A 19,807-nucleotide genomic window follows, 5' to 3' on the forward strand; every position below is an offset into this window, starting at 1 on the left:
GCAGTATTTCTGTCCATGTTTCATCCAGATGTTCTGAAATTTGCTTGATAGTTCTACTTCCTCCACACACACCCCATTCACATCTGCTGTGCTTCTGAACCTGTTGCAGATTATTACCGGGTTCCAGCGAGCTGTGCCCGTTGCCAGGGCCTTCGCCCTTCCAAAATGCGTGGAGACGGAAGGAACTTGTAAAAGCATCCAGAGAGCCAGCATGCTGCAAATTGTTAGAAGCAGGTGCGGGGAAAACCTTTGGCCCTCCAGATGTTGCTGAACTACAATTCGCATCAGCTCTGCCCATTGGCTGTGCATGCTTTTTTTAAAAATTGTGCCAGGAGGCCTGTGAAACAACAGTGGCTTTAGTCAGCAAAGGAAAACAGGAGGAGAAAACTGCTTTATGGTTTAGTTATATAGGAGACATGTATCAGGAATCTGCAAGTGCCGTTTTAATTTCGAAACGTCTATTTTAAAAAGGTGCCACTTTCATTCTGACTCTTTTGTGTGAGCCTAGGAATCCTAATGCTCTGCAAAAAAAAAAAGTCGCACCACTTCAGCTGGGCTCCTGGAGCCACGTGGCTTTGTGGAAGCTTCAAAGCCGCACTGCAAAGAGAATACCTAATCTCTGGGCATTTGCCCTGAAGAACAAGCTTCTGAACTGCGTTTGAAAAGGCGGAATCCTTTTGTATGCCGTCAGACACCTGCAATCTTTTTGAGGACCATTTTAGCCAATCTGCAAAGCTGCAAGAGATCTTTGATGAGAATGAGCACGTCCAGCAGCGTCTGTAGGCAGGTTCGCACAAGTATTGATCCCTTGTCACTCAGCTGCTTAGCACTCGGGGCTTGATGTACATGCTCGTTGTTTGGCAATGGCACCATGTGTGAATGAGCCTGTCATGGATCTCATGCATTAGCTCAATAGCAGCATTCCCCACCCCACCCCCCAAAAAATCGGTGCTTGCATTCAGTTGGCAGGTGGATGAAAACTGGGTGATGGACAAGAATGTGTGAATGAGGGCTTGATGAATTTTGAACATGGCAGCTATCTGCATTAGGAAGTATCTCAAATAAACTGTGGGATACCCCCGAGGGGGGGTGTCAAATGGCTCCTCCAAAAAGTGAATTGGAATCTTTTTTGCTATATTTAACTACTGTATCTGGAAAGGGAGCTTAGGCTGAGAGATGGTGGCTTGCCAGAATCCACCCACCGAGCTGCTTGCTTCAGTAGAAACCAGAACCTGAATTTCTCACGTCCTACTCACGTCCTGTTCACTGCTGAGCAGGGTCGATTGCACATTTCATGGCAGCCAGCTGGCTGCGTTTTTGCCCCGGTGTTTCCTGTGAAGATCACGCAGAGTGCGATGGAGTGGCGCATGTTCCCCTAAATGCACGTTAGGCATGTTCCAGGGACACACTGGTAAGTGTGTGTCTCCCCCGCCCTTACGGCAAAGTATTTGGAGATACACAGCTCCTCTTTGTAAACCATGTGCATGGTCCAAACAGAAGCGTAAAAGCAAGTGTGCCTGGTGCTGCAATTGGATTGGCTGCAAAGATGTGGTTTAAACACCTGGTGGAAGCCTAGATGCCCCTTCATATTTCTTTTAAAGCAGGCTTGGCCAGCACGAATCTCTGCTGAAACTTTAGCGGCCTTGTTTTCTTGACAGCTTTCAGTTCCAGCTGGTCATTGTAAGACTTCTGTTAATGAAAGAAATGGTCCCCAAGCTTGCTTTCTTCCTCTTCCCTCCCACTCCTCTTTCCTTTGGTGTTGTGACTTCTGGTCCTGGTCCTTGGGTTTACAACCTGCCTTATAGGTGGTGTTTGTAACCTACTCTGCCCCCCTCCTTTTTCGTGCTGAAGCGAAGGATGGAAAAGTTGTGTATTTATTCGATTTATATACTGCCCTTTATGGGAAGATCTCAGGGTGGTGTACAACATTAGAAACACGTTGCAAACATCACTGACAAAAAAAAGCACACTGACAGGCAGCCTAAGGGTAAAATAATCACAATATAAATCAATTAGTACGTATCAATTATATATTGTAAATCAATTACTGATCTAGGGACCGGTGTAGGCTCAGTGGTCAGGAATGAATCTGTAGCAAGCTTAGGGAACCTCTTGCCTGCAGGCAAGTTCTATTCAGTTCTATTCCTCCAGTGTCCAGGATTCCTCCCTTCCTTGGCTCAACTTGGTGCCTTCGGTGACTACTTTTGTCTGGCTGGAATGTGTCCTTGAACAAAGGATGGAGATATGTTTAAACCTCTGACCTTTGCATAGCTGGATTGTAACTGCTGTGCAGAGGAAGGTCACAACCATTCCTTTGCTGTCCTTTAGACTCTGGCCTGGCTTGTCGTGTCTCCCCACCCCACCCCTGGCGAGAAAAAGGTTGCTTATAAGGAAATGTGGCCTTTGGGCAGAAAAAGACATGTGTTAAAAGCTCCACAATGCCAGTTACTGGAAACCCCACGCGGTGAGAGTGCCCCTGTGTTGCGGTCTGGCTTGCGGTTTTTCCTGCAGGCAACTGGTTGGCCACAGGATGCTGGATTTAGGTGGGCCTTTGGCCTGATCCAGCCAGGAGTATTAAGTTCTGAATGAAGCATGTCTCATTCTCCTGTTCTTTATATTTGCAGTCCGAGTGGGAAGAAATTCCGAAGCAAGCCCCAGTTGTCGAGATACTTGGGGAATACTGTTGACCTCAGCAGTTTTGACTTCAGGACAGGGAAGATGATGCCTAGTAAATTACAGAAGAACAAGCAGAGGTTAAGGAACGATTCGCTCAGTCAAAACAAGGTTTGTTCACAAGCACACTTTATAGATGTGTCAGTTCCATAAACTCTTCGCAACTCCTATCAGCTTCTCCCTGACATCTTTGCATTTATCTTGATCAGTAGTGGAGGGGTTTGCTTGGTTTTCCATTTTTCTTTTTCTTTTTGCAATGCTTTGGCAGTGACAAAATAAATAGAAGTAAGCCTGGAACATAACCCTTGAAAATAATTCAACAAAACTTCTGCGTGTATAATCAAAGGTACCAAATGTCACTGCTTTCCATCTGTATGATGAACGACGATAAGGCTGACAAAACACTTCCAGGGAACATTTTGATGCAACAGGTGATGGCCAAGAGATTACCTGGTGCATTTTCACAATGTTGTCATCGCCGTTCGTCATCGGGGGAGCAAAAGTAGGGTTTTTTTGGCAGGAAGGCTGCCTCTTGCTGGTGTGTGCATTAAAGGGCATTGTAGGGGCCGATCTTCAGGCCAGGATTCCAGTAGTTAAGGGATCAGTTGATCTGCATTGCTCTCATCCTCCCTGGAAATGGCAGAAAGGCAATGGGCTGAATTCAAAGCGGTTGGCATTCCATTGACCCACTGGCACCTCACTCTTCTCCAGAGGCTCCCATCTCCCCTGGGCCTGATTTAGAGGGTGCACAGGAAAGGGTCTGCAGGGGAAAGGAGTGGGGTAGTTCTCCTCTTGTGCTAGCAGAACAGAAGTAGTAGATCATTACATTTGCACGGTGCATCGATTTTACTTGGCACAGCAATCTCTTTTTGGTTGCTGATACAGCTCTGTCTCAGAGCAGGGCTTTCAGTGTGGCTGCCCCTGTTCTGCGGAACAGCATTCCTGTCGAGAAATCACTGGAGTGCCCTAACTGCACTTACAAGGAAGCAAACAGAGAACAATCTTGTTCTGACAAGCTTTTCCAGCTGCGCAAAGAGGCCTCTGCCAACAGGTGTCCGCTTTGTATTGTTTCAGGACATATCTGCCTTGCTAGCTCAGTTGGTAAGAGCAAAAGACTCGTAATCTCAGGGTCGTGTGTTAAAGCCCCTTGTTGGGCAAAACATCCCTGTATTGTAGGGGTCCCTTCCGACTCTAGGATTCTATGATCTTTTGTTTCGTTGTTGCTTTGTGACGGTTTTTCTTCTGTTTTGTATATCACCTTCAGATATATGTTGAAGGGTGATTGATTGATAATAAAATTAAGAATGGAGCCATTACTTCTCTCGTAAAAACATAAGAAGGGATTGCTGGATCAGGCCAGTGGCCCATCAAGCCCAGCATCCTGTTCTCACAGTGGCCAATCAGATGCCTATGGGGAACCCGCAAGCAGGATTCAAACAAGACCACTCCCCCCCCCGTGTTTTCCAGCAACTGGTACAGTATTCAGATGCATTTCTGCCCCCCACTGTGGAGACAGAGCATAGACAGTATGGCTGGCTAATCCTCTTTTAAAGCCATCTAACTTGGTGGCTGTTTAAGTGCTGTTCTGTCCTCTCTCCCCTTCCTTAGTGACCCTAGACAGCCAGGACCAAGTGCAGTGAACGCTACATATCCTGTCCGGTTCAGTGATGTGAAGACGTCACTGAGGTCGAAACAAAGCGAAGTGAGGCAATGCTTTCCCGGACTAGTCAGTCATATGGGTGTTCCTTGCCAAGTGGATCACTGATTGACCTCACTGGAAATCGACTTTCCAGGCAGTTACAGCTTCCTTCCAATGTGATCCTGGAAAACCACTCCAGGAAGGGGATGCTTTTGGCTGTTATGGATAAAGTTCTATGTATGTTCTTTCAGCTCGGCTCCAGGTGAAAAGCATCCTTGCATCAAAATGTCCCCAAATAAAAACCTCCCTCTTCAGTAACCTTGCATGCAGGCAAGCAAAAGGCATTATCAGAATTACAACCGGGTAGAAATCTCATGGAGGATGTGAAGCCAGGACCACAGAGGGGGTGTGGCCGTGGGTGTGATGTAGTGAGAGTCCTGAGGGCCAGGTAAAAAAACTTGGAGGGCCACATTTGCCCCCACTCTTGCCGTACATGCATAGGTAAGCTGGTCCATGAAATTTTCCCAAAGTGTAGTTTATCATGGTAACTCCTTTTAAAAAACATTTGGGGTTCAGGAGAAAAATACAAGCAAGTTCTTGCATGTCCCGCCATGATTACCAGCCATGTAATAACTTCTCTTGTTTCCCCGTTCTGCTTATCAGCTGTGTGATAACACGTGGTTTTCTCCTGTCTTCGAATAGGGCAAACCAGATTTAAACACAACACTGCCAATCAGACAAACGGCGTCTATTTTTAAACAGCCGGTCACCAAAGTTACCAACCATCCTAGCAACAAAGTGAAGTCCGATCCACAGCGAGTGATTGAACAGCCCAGACAGGTAACTGGGGGCGATGGGTGGTTTCTGATACAGCCCAGAAGGACAGCAATTGGAAACTATTTTGTCACAGAGGAAATGACGTGAAATACTGGGACACCTGCCAATTGGCAGTTGTGGTCAAATATCCACCATTGTAATTCCATTTTTATTACAGAAATACATAATCGACGCCGTCCAAATATCAACATGATGCTTAATGTGCATCTCACATTGATACTTTTAAAATATAATTTAGATAGAGAAAAATGTAATTTGCATGAAGGAAAAGCAATGCAAGATTATTTAAATGACTGACTCATCTTAAACAAGGCTAACAAAGTGTTCCAACAACTCAACGAAAGGAATAAGAAAGTTATGAAAGCTAATTTATTTTTATTTATTGCATTTATGACTCACCTTTCCTCCAGGAAGAGCTCAAGGCTACATGATCCCACCCTCACAATAGCCCTGTGAGGCTGAGAGATGGTGACTAGCCCAAGGTCACTCAGTGAGCTTCATGACTGAGTAAGGATTCGAAGCCGCCTCTCCCTTTTTCTAGTCTGATACTCTAACCACTACACCTCCGCATATTGTATTCTGGGGCACCGTAAAGAGCTTCCCCTCAGAACTGTTTTCATTCAGAAGTTCCACTGGTATTACTGGGGCTCGAATTCCCCATTAGGATTGCAGCCTTAGGACCAGGTCACAGTTTCTTTGTATGTGTGTGAGAATATTGACTTTTCACATATCCTGCGAGCCCATACTCTTGGTTCCCTGGGTGAGTCAAAGGCTTTTCCTGGATGTCTGTTTCTTCTCTGCCTCCCAGATGCATCAGTTGGAAGTCCTTTTGATCTTCCTGGATGATTAGGTCCTCCTAAAATAGGTTAACCCTTCGAGATGACTTGGCAGACTTGTGGGAGAAACTCTTTCAGTTCTCCAGCAGAAGGCATGATCTGGTCTGTTAGAAAGGGTATGTGTGTAATATTGGTTCTGTTGTGGGCCTGGCTGTTACCTTTTATATTTCCACAGTGAGAGCTGTTGTTCAACAATGGAACAGACTCCCTCGGGAGGTGGTGGACTCTCCTTCCTTGGAGGTTTTGAAGCAGAGGTTGGATGGCCATCTGCCATGGATGCTTTAGTTGAGATACTTGCATTGCAGGGAGTTGCACTAGGTGACCCTCGGGGTAACTCCCAACTCAGGCATAGGCAAACTCGGCCCTCCAGATGTTTTGGAACTACAATTCCCATCATCCCTGACCACTGGTCCTGTTAGCTAGGGATCATGGGAGTTGTAGTCTGCAAAGGAGAAACCGAGAGCACACTTAAGAGCATGCTCCTGATCAGGGCCGGCTGTAGGTATAGTCCTGGTGGCGCAGGGCGCCAGGGTGCGGGGCCGGCAGGTGGGGCGATGCGCGGCGAAGCTGCGCTGCGAGGGCGGGGGCACCAGAGCGATCTCAGCGCCAGGGCGCCCAACCTACTCAAGACTGCCCTGCTCCTGATTTTTCTTTCACAGCCACAGTTTGAAGTGTCAGTCACCTGGCATCCTATGACATCAGGCGAGGGACAGGTGGTTCACCCACCCCACCTGTCGAAAGTGGCCCACACAGGGTTAACTTCTTCGGATCTAGCCCTAGTGGTGGAGATGGGGGAAGACCTCTCTGCCTGATGAGACCTTGAAGAGTTGCTTCCAGCCAAAGTCGGGATGATTCGTTTATAAGGCAACTTCTCCCTCTGTATGTATATATATATATATATATTCATATTGGAGACCATTCCATGCACAAAAGAATGAAGAACTCTCTCGAATCCAGCAGCATCCTCCAGACCCTAGCTGCCATTTCCCAGTAGCTACAGACCAGTGCTCCCAGCACAATATCTCCAACATGGATTTCTTAAGTGTTCTAGAACTGCAAAGGCATTGTTACTGTGACAGCTCTGCAGAAAAGCTTGCGAAGAAGGCGCTGAGCTTTGAAACCTAAGGAGCAGTCTAAAAAAAGCTGAAATGGGAGCAGCTTTAGACTTCAGGTTAATCAAGTGTCTTTTACTTTGTGTTACGAATGTGTTGAATAGGGAAGGGGCCCATTTCAGACATTCAGACCTGCGTTAAAAGCTGTCCACATTAGCAGAGAGCCAGCCTTGAGTGTTTGCATGCTCGGAACCACTCAGACAATATCCTTGCTGTCACAGTGGCCGGAGTGGACTACTTCAGAGTAACGACGCCACGCAGCTCTGCATTTTTATTCTTTTATTGGTGCTGCGTATTTACAGTGCTGAAGTCATGCTATTTACACGGAGTGATGTGGTCAGTCGGTTTCAGAACCTCCAAGTGACTTTTGGCGCGTCTTTCCCCAGCACAAAAGTCTTGGAAGCCCCATCCTCTTTCCCCTCCTCTTCCGGCGTAATTCTGGAGTTGGGGGGATGGGTCTCCCCCCCTTACTTCCCCCTTCCTGTCCCACCTGGGACCCTGGCTCCGCTACCTTGCCTGAGCCTCGGACCCGACTTCCTGCTTCCCCACTGGAATCGGAGCTCCCTCTGCTTCCCTCTGTGGTCGGTGATGGGCTTGAACTCAGGAGGGGAGGGACTTCGCGATATCCCCTGTCCCTCACATCCACCCCCCTTCCAAGCTCCCCTTCTCCCCTCCCCAGGTCCCCCCCAGGTGTCGGTGACGACTGGAAGCCTAAGAACTCAGTGCTTTCCGAGCCCGTTGGTGTGAACACCTCCCCCCAGTCCTGCGAGGCTCCCCCTTCCGCCTGGGAGGACTGGAATCCCAAAAATTCCGTGGCGTCCGAGCTGGTGGGGGTAAAAATGTGCTGCCAATCTGCTTCTGCCTCTGACTGTGTGGATCTCGGTGACACCCATATCTCGTCTCCCGAGTCCTCAAACTCCGCTTCCCAGCGCCATGGTGAGCTGCTCTCCCGTGCCTCCTCCTCCTCCCCCTCCCTTTCCATGTGCCAGGGCTTGGGTCTGTGGGGATAGAGGGCGTGAAATTCTTCCACCAAGAATTCCTCCTGTACCTGAGTGGCTGGGACCCATTCATTCTGGGACGGTGGAGCATCCTCCCATGCCATGAGGTACTCCAGGCCCCCCACCCCTCTCCGTGAATCAAGGATGGCCGTGGCCTCATTGAGTTGCTCCCTGCCTCCCCTCTCCCCCCCTCCCTCGGGGGTTTGCTCGCTGTCTCGGAGCCTGCTGCTTTCCCTGTACGGCGACAGCAGCGATCTATGAAACACTGGATGCACCCTCATATCCTCTGGCAGTGCCAGCCTGTATGCCACCGGGTTGACCTGTTGCGTGACCGTGAAGGGGCCCAGCCGTCTGGGTGCCAGCTTTTTGCACCTCCCTCTGGTGGGAAGGCCCTCCGAGGACAACCAAACCTTGTCCCCCACCCTGATGACCTCCCCTAGTCGCCTGTGGCGATCCGCCCCCTTTTTGTACGCTTCCTTGGCCCTCTCCAAGTGTTCTCTGAGCTGCTGGTGCACCGTCTCCAGTTCCTCTGCCCAATCCTCAGCCTGTGGGCCCTCCTCCTCCTCCTCCCCCTCCCTCTCTGGGAAAGATCTGAGGTCGCGCCCGTAATTGGCCTTAAAGGGCGACACCCCTGTGGAGACGTGCACTGCATTGTTGTAGGCAAATTCTGCCAGTGGCAGGCGATCCACCCAGTCCGTTTGCCGCTGGCTGACGTAGCATCTCAGGTACTGCTGCAGAATGGCGTTGACCCTCTCCGCCTGTCCATTGGTCTGCGGGTGTCTAGCCGTCGACAAGCTGACCTCCACCTGCAGGAGGTTCATGAGCCGCCGCCAGAACCTGGAAACAAATTGGTGGCCACGATCCGAAATAACCCTTAAAGGTAATCCATGCAGTCTGAATACGTGATCAACAAACAGTTTGGCTGTCTCTTCTGCAGAGACCGCCCTGGCACACGGTATAAAGTGGCACATTTTGGACATGAGGTCCACCACCACCAACACTGCGGTCTTGCCCCTGGAAGAAGGCAGATCTGTGATGAAGTCCATGGACACCACTTCCCACGGCCTGTGTGGTGTGGCTAAGGGCTCCAGCAATCCTGCTGGCGCTGCTCTGACCACCTTTGCCCGCTGGCAGGTGTCACAGCCCCGTACATAGTCTCGAACATCTTCCCTCACCCCTGGCCACCAGAAGTGTCTCATGACTAGGTGAGCGGTTTTGTCCCTTCCAAAATGACCCGCCGTTGGGTTGTCGTGCATCTGCTTGAGGACCGTACGTCTAAGCTGGGTGGTGGGCAGGTACAGTGCACCCTTGTAGAAAAGCAGCCCCCTGCGTTCTGCAAAGTCCTTTGCCTGCTCCCTCCCCCCTCTCAGTTCTCTGAAGATGCGGTTGGCAAATTCATCCGCTGCCGTCAGTGCTGTGAGTTCTGCCTCGCTCACCACTGCTGCTCCGCAGGACCATGCTGACGGGGGGAAAATGTGCCTTGGTGCTGGTGGCGCCTCCTCCTCCATGTACTCTGGCTTGCGGGAGAGGGCATCCGCCCTGACATTCTGCTCCCCCGGGATGTAGTGTATGGAGAAGTTGAAGTTCGAGAAGAACTCTGCCCACCGTATCTGCCGCTGGTTGAGCACCCTGGCCGTTCTCCAGAACTCCAGGTTCTTGTGGTCTGTGCACACCTGGATGGGGTGCTTGGCGCCCACCAGGAAGTGTCTCCAATGTTTGAACGCAGCGTGGATCGCAAGAAGTTCTTTGTCAAACACCGTGTAGTTGCGCTCGGGCTGTGTCAACTTCCTGGAGAAGAAGGCACAGGGTCTCCACTCCCTGTTGGCGTCCAGTTGCAACAAAATGGCGCCCACAGCTTTCTCAGAAGCATCTGTCTCAATGCGTAGGGGCGCGTCCTGGACCACGTGGAACAGGTTCTGGTCCGAGGCGAACACCCTCTTGAGGCTTTCGAACGCTGCTTGCGCCTCTGGTGTCCACCTGAACTTCTGCTTGCCTCTCAGGCAGTCAGTGATGGGAGCCGTAACGCGAGAGAAGTTCTTGATGAACTTCCTGTAGAAGTTGGCGAAGCCTAGTAGGCGTTGGGCATCTTTGCGCGTCCTGGGGCTGTGCCAGTCCAGGATGGCCTGCACCTTGTCCTTGTCCATCGCCAGCCCCTTGTCTGACAGCTTGTAGCCCAGGAAGTCCACCTCCTTGGTGTGAAACTTGTACTTCTCCAGCTTCACATACAGGTGGTTCTCCTTCAGGCGCTGCAACACTTCCCTGACATCTTTCACATGCTGCACTGGGTCATTGGAATAGATAAGGATGTCATCTAGGAAGACCAAGCAGTTCTTGAAGAGTAGGGACCCCAGGACGTGGTGCATGAAGGCCTGGAAGCATGCTGAGCCCCCTTGCAACCCGAAGGGCATCACCAGATATTCAAAAGAGCCCAGAGGCGTGAACATCGTGGTCTTCCACTCATCGCCTTCCCGGATCCTGATCAAGTTGTACGCCCCCCTCAGGTCGAGCTTGGTGAAGATCTTGCCCCTGCGTGCTGCTGTCAGCAGATCATCCACTCTGGGCATAGGGAAAGCCACCGGTTCCGTCATGCTGTTCAGCCGTCTGAAATCCACCACCAGGCGGCGCTGTTGTGTGTCTTTCTTGTCCACCCAGAAGACCGGGCTGCCCCCTGCTGCCTTGCTTTCTCTGATGAACCCCCGCTTGAGGTTCTTGTCGATGAAAGCGCGCAGATCCTCCAGTTCCTGGTCTGACATGGCGTACAGCTTGGCTGGGGGTATAGTTGCCCCGGGCACCAGGTTGATCTGGCAGTCAAAAGGCCTGTGTGGGGGTAGGTGGTCGGACTCCGCTTCGCTGAAGACCTCCTGCAGGTCCCAGTACGGCTTGGGTATCGCCTCACCCCCTTTGACGTGCATGGTGGCCACCGTGGCTATCGGAGGCCCCTCCCCTGGTTGGTGCTGCATGCAATGTTCCAGGCAAAAGTCCGATCCAAAAGTGATGCATCTCTGGTGCCAACTGATGGAGGGGTCGTGGCGCGCCAGCCAGCTCATGCCCAAGACGATGGGGGGGTCTGAGATGGTGGTGACGTTGAATGCCAGTGTCTCTGAGTGCCGTCCCACCGTCATTCTCATGGGGGGGGTTTGATGAGTGATGGCCCCCCCCCAGCAGCTCTCTGCCGTCAATGGTTGCCACGTGAAGGGGAAAATCCAGCTGCAGAAGCTGGATCTGGTGCTCTTCTGCAAAGTTTCTCGAGAAGAAGTTCGCTGAGGCACCACTGTCAATTAAGGCAAGGACTGTCAGGGGATAGCCATTTGGGAGCGTTAGCGTGACTTCTAGAACCACTCCTGCTCTGGGAGGGGTGGGCTGGCTCTGCTCCTCTCTGTGCGGGTGGGCGGGCTGGGGCTGTTCTCTGCTGATTGTGCCTGGCTGCTGCCCCTTGTCTCCTGCAGCCAGGCTTTCCCGTTTCCCTGCTGTGGTGCTGCGTCAGTGGGGGAGGGCACCACCGTTCCCGCCCTTCCTTGCCACTCCCTGCGATGTGGGCAGTCTCTGACGCGATGCTGGGGGGAGTTGCAGAGAAAGCAATTCCCGCCCTTTCCCTCCTTGCGTCTTGGCGCCGCTGGGGTTTGAAAAGCCCGCGCGCGCGCGCTATCAATCTGCATGGGTTCCTGGTCCTGGCTGGCCCCAGGCGTGGCTTGAAAGGGTTGTTGGGGGAGTGGTTTCTCCTGCGACCGTGGGAACCAAGCCCGCTTTGCGCGCGTTGCTTGTTTGTCGCTCCACCGGGATTCCTGTCTCACCCCCACCGCCAGAGCCGCTTTGCTCAGCTGATCCATATCACTGGGCTTTGGACCTCTCGAGAGCTCATCCTTCACGTCCTCATGCAACCCCAAGTAGAACGCCGCTTGCATTGGGGGTGACCCTAATTCCCACCCCAATCTGTGCACCAGCATGGTGAATTTCGCCCAGTACGCGCGAACTGTCATATTTCCTTGGCGTAAATTATGAAGTTCCTCCTTAGTCTGGTCCATATGACTATCGGACGAATACATCGTTCTCAAACCTTCTAGAAATAGTTTGACATCCTTCATGCAAGGATTCTTTGTTGCGATTAACGGTCTTAGCCATTCCCTGGCTGCCCCGGTAAGGTGCTCCACAATAAACGCTACTCTGTGCTCATCATCAGGGAACTCAGCGTGGTGTAGCTCAAGAGCATACACCATCTCAGTCTCAAAGCCCTGATATTCCTTCGGGTCTCCATTGAACTTGCTCACTAGGGTCCCGGCTCTCCTTCCTGGCAGCACTTGGACTTGGGGTGCCCCTCCCGCCTTGTTTTTCTCTGCATCCAGCTTGTTTTGGAGGTCTACCGCCACCGCCCTTAATTCCTGCTCTCTTTCCTGTAGTGCTCTCACCTGTTCCGCCAGTTGTAGCCGGTCGTCCTGGACCTTCTTAGTCTCTTCTTTAGCTGCCTTCAATTCCCCCTGCGCCTGCAGCGACAGCTGCTGCAGTTCTTGCTGGGCTTGCTCCGCGATCTGCCGCCATCTCTCCGCCTCTGACACGCTCATCCCGGCAACTCCAAAGTAGCCCAAAAAAGACTTGGAGGTTGCTGTCACAGTGGCCGGAGTGGACTACTTCAGAGTAACGACGCCACGCAGCTCTGCATTTTTATTCTTTTATTGGTGCTGCGTATTTACAGTGCTGAAGTCATGCTATTTACACGGAGTGATGTGGTCAGTCGGTTTCAGAACCTCCAAGTGACTTTTGGCGCGTCTTTCCCCAGCACAAAAGTCTTGGAAGCCCCATCCTCTTTCCCCTCCTCTTCCGGCGTAATTCTGGAGTTGGGGGGATGGGTCTCCCCCCCTTACTTCCCCCTTCCTGTCCCACCTGGGACCCTGGCTCCGCTACCTTGCCTGAGCCTCGGACCCGACTTCCTGCTTCCCCACTGGAATCGGAGCTCCCTCTGCTTCCCTCTGTGGTCGGTGATGGGCTTGAACTCAGGAGGGGAGGGACTTCGCGATATCCCCTGTCCCTCACACTTGTGAAATTAAAAAATTCCTTCAGTAGCACCTTAAAGACCAACTAAGTTTTTATTTTGGTATGAGCTTTCGTGTGCATGCACACTTCTTCAGATACCTGAAGAACTAGGGTCTTATCCTTGTGAGTACAGGTGGCTTGTCTGATATAACTAAGGCTTCCTATTTCTCCACGCAGCACCTCGTTTCATTTTGTGCAGTGCTGAGCTTATCATGAGGAGACTGTAGCTCAGCCGTAGGCATTCCGAGGTCCTGGTTTCTCAATCCCCAGAACCTTCAGTAAAAACAGAACTGAAAAGATCACATATTGTAGAAGCTGACTAAATGCCAGCTCCTTCAACCGTTCCTCATAAGGCCTGGTTTCCAAACCCTTGATCATCAACCCTTCCTCAAGCTTGTTAGTATCCTTCTTAAATTGTGACGCTCAGAACTGGACACAGCATTCCAGGTGTGGTCTGACCAAGGCAAAATAGGGTGGTGCTATTACATCCCTTCATCTGGACTCTATACCTCTGTTGAGGCAGCCTAGAATAGCATTAGCTTTGTTTGCTGCTGCAACACACTGTTGACTCAGGGAAAGAACTCTGGGGAGCCACTGCTGTGAGTTGAAGAGGCAAATAGTCTTACTTGGTGTAAGTCACCTGGCAGGACCCAAGCCAGCAGTAATTCACATTGAGCGAGCTGGAGTTACCTCTTTCTTAGCAAAACAGGATCAGCACAGGAATTTCAGGCCTAACGGGCACAGAAACTCAGGTCTTGCCCCCATGAAGTAGTTGCTGAGACTAAAGATCCCTGCCTCCCCACAGCCAGCTATGTCTCCTCCTCTCCAGGATGTTTCCCAAGCAATCTGAGATCGTGCCTCCGTGCCTGCCTTTGCTCCTCCCACTTCATGCCTCTCCTGCCTCTTCACAAGCCTGACCCATCTCTGCATCTTGGCCTCCTCCTCTCCTTCAGCATCTGCCTCCGATTCTGGATTTCTCTCTTACTGAGCCCTGTTATGTCTCAGTTTCCAACACCCCCTCCTTCCAGTCTTCTCCCTCTGATCACTCATTGCTGTCCCACCATCAAACCCAGGGCTCTGAGCCTTCTTCCTCTTGGGGTTCCCCAGCTGGTTCCTCCCACCATTCCTCTGTGTCCAACCAGTCCATGACCTCATCTTCATCCGTTTCCATCGCATGATTGATGTTGCTGCAGGCCTAGATGTCTGATACAGACAACTGATTTCTCCTCTCCCTCAACACCTCTGGCATTGCTTTTAAAAAGGAGGCATCTTGTTTACTGCTGCACCCAAACTGTGGCATATCTTGCCCCATGAGGTTTAGATGATTCCCTCTCTTCAACCATCTTCCACCTGCTAGGAAAGTCATTTTTGTTCCGGGAGACATTTTGCCCTGTCGAGCAGAGAGTATTTTCCTCCCAGATGTGCTGTGCCTGTTCTGCCTCATACTACATTCCATGCATGTTCAATCTGTGTACACCATTGCTTGAACTGGTACACCCGGTTATTCAAGTGTGATATGCGACGAGTGTACCGTCTGTGTACCTGTGTTCACAACAGTTGAGCTGTAGAAATCAACGAGTGTTTGCTCTTTTGTACACACACTTGTACATGTGTATTTGACAGCTTGTACCTGGGTTCAGTGTAATGTGCAAACATGCTTTTGTATTTTCTTGGTGTGGATGTCTCTATGATGATGTTGTTTTAATTGATTTAAGCTGATCTGAATACCCATATGCAGTAGAAGGGTAGAGATAATTATATACAGTGGTACCTCTACTTACGAATTTAATGCGTTCCGAACGCACATTCGTAAGTCGAAAAAAATTGTAAGTCGAATCCCATAGGAATGCATTGGGAGAAAAAATTCGTAAGTCGAAGCAACCCTATCTAAAAATTCGTAAGTAGAAAAAAGCCTATCTAAAGCGCATCCAAGATGGCGGACGGAGCTCCGTTCATAAGTAGAAACATTTGTAAGTAGAGTTATTCGTAAGTAGAGGTACCACTGTACAGGCATCCATATAAACACACAAGGTAAAGTAGCAAAGGCTGTTGATGATAGTCTGGTGAAGGAAAACAGGAATGAAATAATTGAGTTGTCTTGCAAAATGTGTAAATATGGACTGAAGTTGGTCACTGCCATGATTGTCTTAAAAGCGATCTTAATTGGACAACCAGATATTAATGGCTTGTGTAGAGAGCACTGAAACAAAGCAATTACGTTACGTACAAAACTCATCCATCACATTATCGCTCTGACCAGGGTCTACAGGGATCACCAAACTCATCTGACATAATTGTAACCTAAATTGATTTTTTAAAATCAGCTAAATGGGAACATTTTATATAGTTCTTACAGTAATCATGCCAATTGTATCATTTTAGTTCCTATTTAAGTTAAATTAAGTACTGTAGATGTTTAAAAAATTGTACTGTCATTTTCATAATGAAAAATTACTTGGGGGTAACGGAAAATGCTCCAATTATTAATTAAGGAGTTGCAATTGAATGCCTTGGTTTTCAGGAAAGGAGCACATTTCAAAATAATCTAATTAGGTGCCATATGTAAGATCTCCCTTTGCATGATACATCCACTTGCTTAGGGTGGTATTCAGCTAAGTTTTACTCACAGTAGGCCCATTGAAATTAATGGCAATGTCTTAGACATGTTCATTAATTTCAGTGGGTCTCATGGTAAGCAGCAAGGTTGGTAATTCAACTAAGTTTTACTCAAACTTATTTTTTCATTTTTTCATTTTGTCTTTCCTTCAATGTGTACTTCTCTCCCCCCCCCCATCAGCTCTGTGAAGCATATTAGACTGAGATATAGCTAACTGGGCCAAGCTTACCCATGGCTGAGCATGGATTCGAATCTGGGTCTCCTTGGTCTACAGTCCTTGCAGATTTACCTGCATGTGCAAGTTCACAAGCACCTTACTGATGCACATGTTTTCAGGTGCTGAACTTAGTCACTCTGTGCCACAGGGCAAATTACACTTACACTAGGGCAGAATTAGCAACTGAGACGCCAAATCAAAGTTTAGCTGGTCCCAGTGAGTGATTTCCAACACAGATAGCACCTTCAGAAGAGGACTTTTCTTTAGGACAGCAGTAGGAGAGGAGAGGGTTAAATTCTCCCGCCACACCTGCTATGCTCCTTGTAATTATCCATTGCTCTCCCTGCAGCTGATGCTATCTGCATTTTTTAAAAACAGCAACAGCCCCCAACAAAGGTGCCTTCTGCATCACACTTAGTTTGGTCCTCGGGTGAGTATCCTTGAAAGCTACCCCCTTTTAAGTTGACCATGCAACACTAGCATATTGAAAGCAATCAAGGGCTCAAGACGATTGTCCTTAAAGCTAAAGGATATTAATGTCAGAACTCTTAACTGGAAAAAGTGTGTGTATGCTTAATTGTTGCTTAATTGGTTTTGCATCAGTTTAAAGTAAGCAAGCATAGCCGGCACTCATCTGCATTGGAGCAATCAGGTGTTGGTTTGTCCTGTACACAAGTCCCATTCAGGTGTGTGGGGAAGCAACTGTGTTATTGGGCAGCGACTGTTCCTTTCGCAAGTCTTTGTGCAAGAGAACTTCCCGGAGGATAGTTTCTCTTCAGTAGCAAAGCTCCGCAGGGAACTGGCACCCAGAATCTGCCCTGGAAGTAACCTTAAAAAGGAATAAAAACAAGGGATGTTTGCTTTAGTATCACTGCAAGCTGCTTTTGAGAGGTTGATTGCATCTAAATAAATGGGGCATAAATATTTGAACTAAACCCACAAATAAACAAAACGATTCCGTCTGCTTTTTCGTTAAGTTGGCAGCGTGCAGAGGCTGTCTGTAAATCTTCCAGCGCTGTTGCAGAAGGGATTAAGTTTATGCCTATAAAATGAATATTCCGTCTTGGTTTTCCCACCCCACCCCCCTGCAGTGTTTTTGTTACTTTTTCCATTTTAAATTAACCCGGCAATCTTTCAATCTTTTCAGCTTTTCTGGGAGAAGAGACTGCAAGGCTTGAGCGCATCAGATGTGAGCGAGCAGATCATAAAATCCATGGAGCTGCCGAAAGGCCTTCAAGGTACTCTTTGCATCTGAAGGGGTGGGGAGGGCCCCCAGTGTCCACATTGTAGCTTCACATCTTGGTATGCTGGTGGAAGGCTAAAGGGTGATAAGAACATAACAGCAGTGGCCCTGCTGGTTCAGACCAAAGTTTCATTTAGTCCAGATTCTCAGGTGTGCAGCAACTAGTCCTATTCTGTGAGCAACAGCCTGTTTGGTATGGGGAGAAATTCCCTTTGAGGTTTCATTACAGAGGCTGTCACCAAATTCCCAGTTTGTCTATTCATTACAGGACAGAGTCCAGAGTCTGCGAGAACTTCCCATTAGGAAACATGGTATATAGTAAAGATAGTCACCTTAGATATTTCCTCCTCTCCCCTACCATCTTCTGCCACCCCACTGCCTGTCAGGATGCTGTCAGCGGCTCCCGGTGGGTTGCCCAGGAAAGTATAAAGACAAGGGAAAGTTTCTTATCGTCCTTTTTTATTTTAATCTTTACAGAGTGAGACTGTAGAACCCAGCCTCTTGGACAATGGCATTGTCCCAAGTGAATCTCCACCCCCCTGTCTTTCCCACTTCCTCATTCGTCTCTTCTGCAGGTGCTGCTACATGCCCTCTGTCTTTGAGCTCTTTGCTCTCCTACTTTTAAGGCTCACCGGGTTCTGGGAGATGGAGGGTCTGAAATGCTTTCTAATGACAACATGTCAGCTGGGTGTTGTTCTGGCTCTCCCGTGATTTTCCAGCTTTTCCTCTCATCTGGCTCTGAGCTGCGAACTCCCTCAAACCCCTGTTGTAAATCTATACTGCCTTCCTCTTCCTCCTCCCTGGAAGAGTCAGGATGGGGAGGTGGTCTCCACCATTCCTCCTCTGCCCAGTCCCTGAAATTGCCCCACCATCTTTTAGTCAACCGCAGTCCATGGAAATGGTATGTGTTAGAACCCCCCTTGTACCATATCTGCAGTTGCTTTGGCCATTAGGTTCTTCCGAAGCCGGTTCTTGCCAATTTTGTGGTTAGGCCGCCCTCTTGCCTCACAGATAATTGATTGTCCAGAATTCCTATAGTGTTGAGCAGTGTCAAGCTTTCCCACACTAAGCAGGAAGATGAACTGAATGGGGCCAGCACGGTGTGGGGTGAGATCCCTGTGTGTGTGTGTCCCTGCATGCTTCATCTCCCTCCCATGTGCTCTTTGACTACCTGACTAGGCTCTGGGATGGGAGGTTTGGGATTCTTGCCACCGGATCCTGCCTATTGAACTCTGCTCTGGTGAACCTTATTGACAAGGGCTGCGTTTGCATTCCAGGGGTTGGCCCGGGGAACAACGACGACACCCTCCTGTCTGCTGTTGCCAGCGCACTGCACACGAGTTCTGCCCCCATTACAGGGCAGCTCTCTGCTGCCGTTGAGAAGAACCCAGCCGTGTGGCTGAACACCTCCCAACCTCTCTGCAAAGCCTTCATCGTCACGGACGAGGACATTAGGTAAGTCCTTGCCGCTGTCCTTGCCCCCACTGCCGCTGAAGGGCTTTTCCTCTCACCGCAACCAGCCCCATTCTCTGTGGGGTGGATGGAATTCTCTCCTTTTATCACTACACGTGTTCACATTGCACACACTTCCTCTCCTTCTCCCGAGTTGATTTCTGGATCTTGCCAACTTTTCAGACTTCTGACCTTACAGTTTTACCACACTCTGCTGTTTCGAAGGTCTTCTATGAGCTCAGTCTTGTCCATTGCACCCCCTCGCAGTTTGTTGAAGAACCGTTGAACTTTCAGAAGCTGGGCTCCAATGGGAGGACCTGTAGCTGGAAGCGCAAGTTGGGCAAGCCGTGGTGCCACGCTTGCTGGATTGATCCACTTGTAAAAGATCTTAAAGTGGATGGGATCAAACCTGCAACCTTGGCATTATCAGCACCACACACTAACCAGCTGAGCTATCCAGGCAGGCAAGCCTCAGAAAGGACAGGAAGAGAAAAGGATATTGAGCAACTGCAAAATAAAATAAAAAAAAATCGTGCATGCTCCCTTAACGTAATCGACTTAATGATATATAGAGGCAATTTCTGTAGCATGAGAGACTTTGGGTAACTAGAGGTGTAATAACTAGAAAACGATGCCTAAAAAAAGGTAGTAAGAATGATGGTTTCAGCTGATCTATTTTCTTTGAAGGGCCAGGTTACCTACCGTTTGAGAACAATTGGAGGAAACCTTAAATCGGGTGTGTAGTGTCACCAGCCTCCATGCTGCAGACCACCCTTCTAGCAGAGATTTGGCAGGCACCCCCAAGTGTCTCTTGAGGACCCCTCTGTGCCGACAAGCAGTGGTTAAAATTTTTCTCAGGTAGCCAGTCGTTACATCATCACTCTGTATTGCTTTTATTTTGTTTTTTTATCTTGTTGTACAGTGGCCTGATGCTTTTTGAAAGGACTCTTATAAAATAGATAATAAACCTCCAACCCCAGTGGGAGATTTCTGCCCCCCTGCAAAGCAAGGTCAGGATCATGACACCTGCTGCGTCGGGGCTGCACACAACACCATCACCTGCACACTCACTTCCCCCAGATTCCTGCATCCTTTCTGCCCATTGAGACTCGTTCCTGTTGATGCTTAGAATGTTGCACCTGAAAGCAGATTGCAGAG

General features: G+C 49.5%; 1 protein-coding gene across 2 annotated transcripts in view; it reads left to right on the forward strand.

The window, feature by feature from the left end:
- MBD2 (methyl-CpG binding domain protein 2) overlaps positions 1-19,807 on the forward strand; it is a 60,054-nt gene that overhangs the window by 25,291 nt on the left and 14,956 nt on the right. Inside the window, exons 2-5 of one of the 2 annotated variants that reach the window (XM_035100566.2) lie at positions 2,625-2,784; positions 5,015-5,152; positions 17,102-17,192; positions 18,475-18,652. In XM_035100566.2, the coding sequence (XP_034956457.1) occupies positions 2,625-2,784; positions 5,015-5,152; positions 17,102-17,192; positions 18,475-18,652 (567 nt within the window). The remainder of the gene's footprint in view (positions 1-2,624; positions 2,785-5,014; positions 5,153-17,101; positions 17,193-18,474; positions 18,653-19,807) is intronic. The other variant, XM_060280361.1, reaches the window with a different exon arrangement.

Source organism: Zootoca vivipara, chromosome 11 (genome assembly GCF_963506605.1).
Source record: "Zootoca vivipara chromosome 11, rZooViv1.1, whole genome shotgun sequence".
NCBI lineage: Eukaryota > Metazoa > Chordata > Lepidosauria > Squamata > Lacertidae > Zootoca > Zootoca vivipara.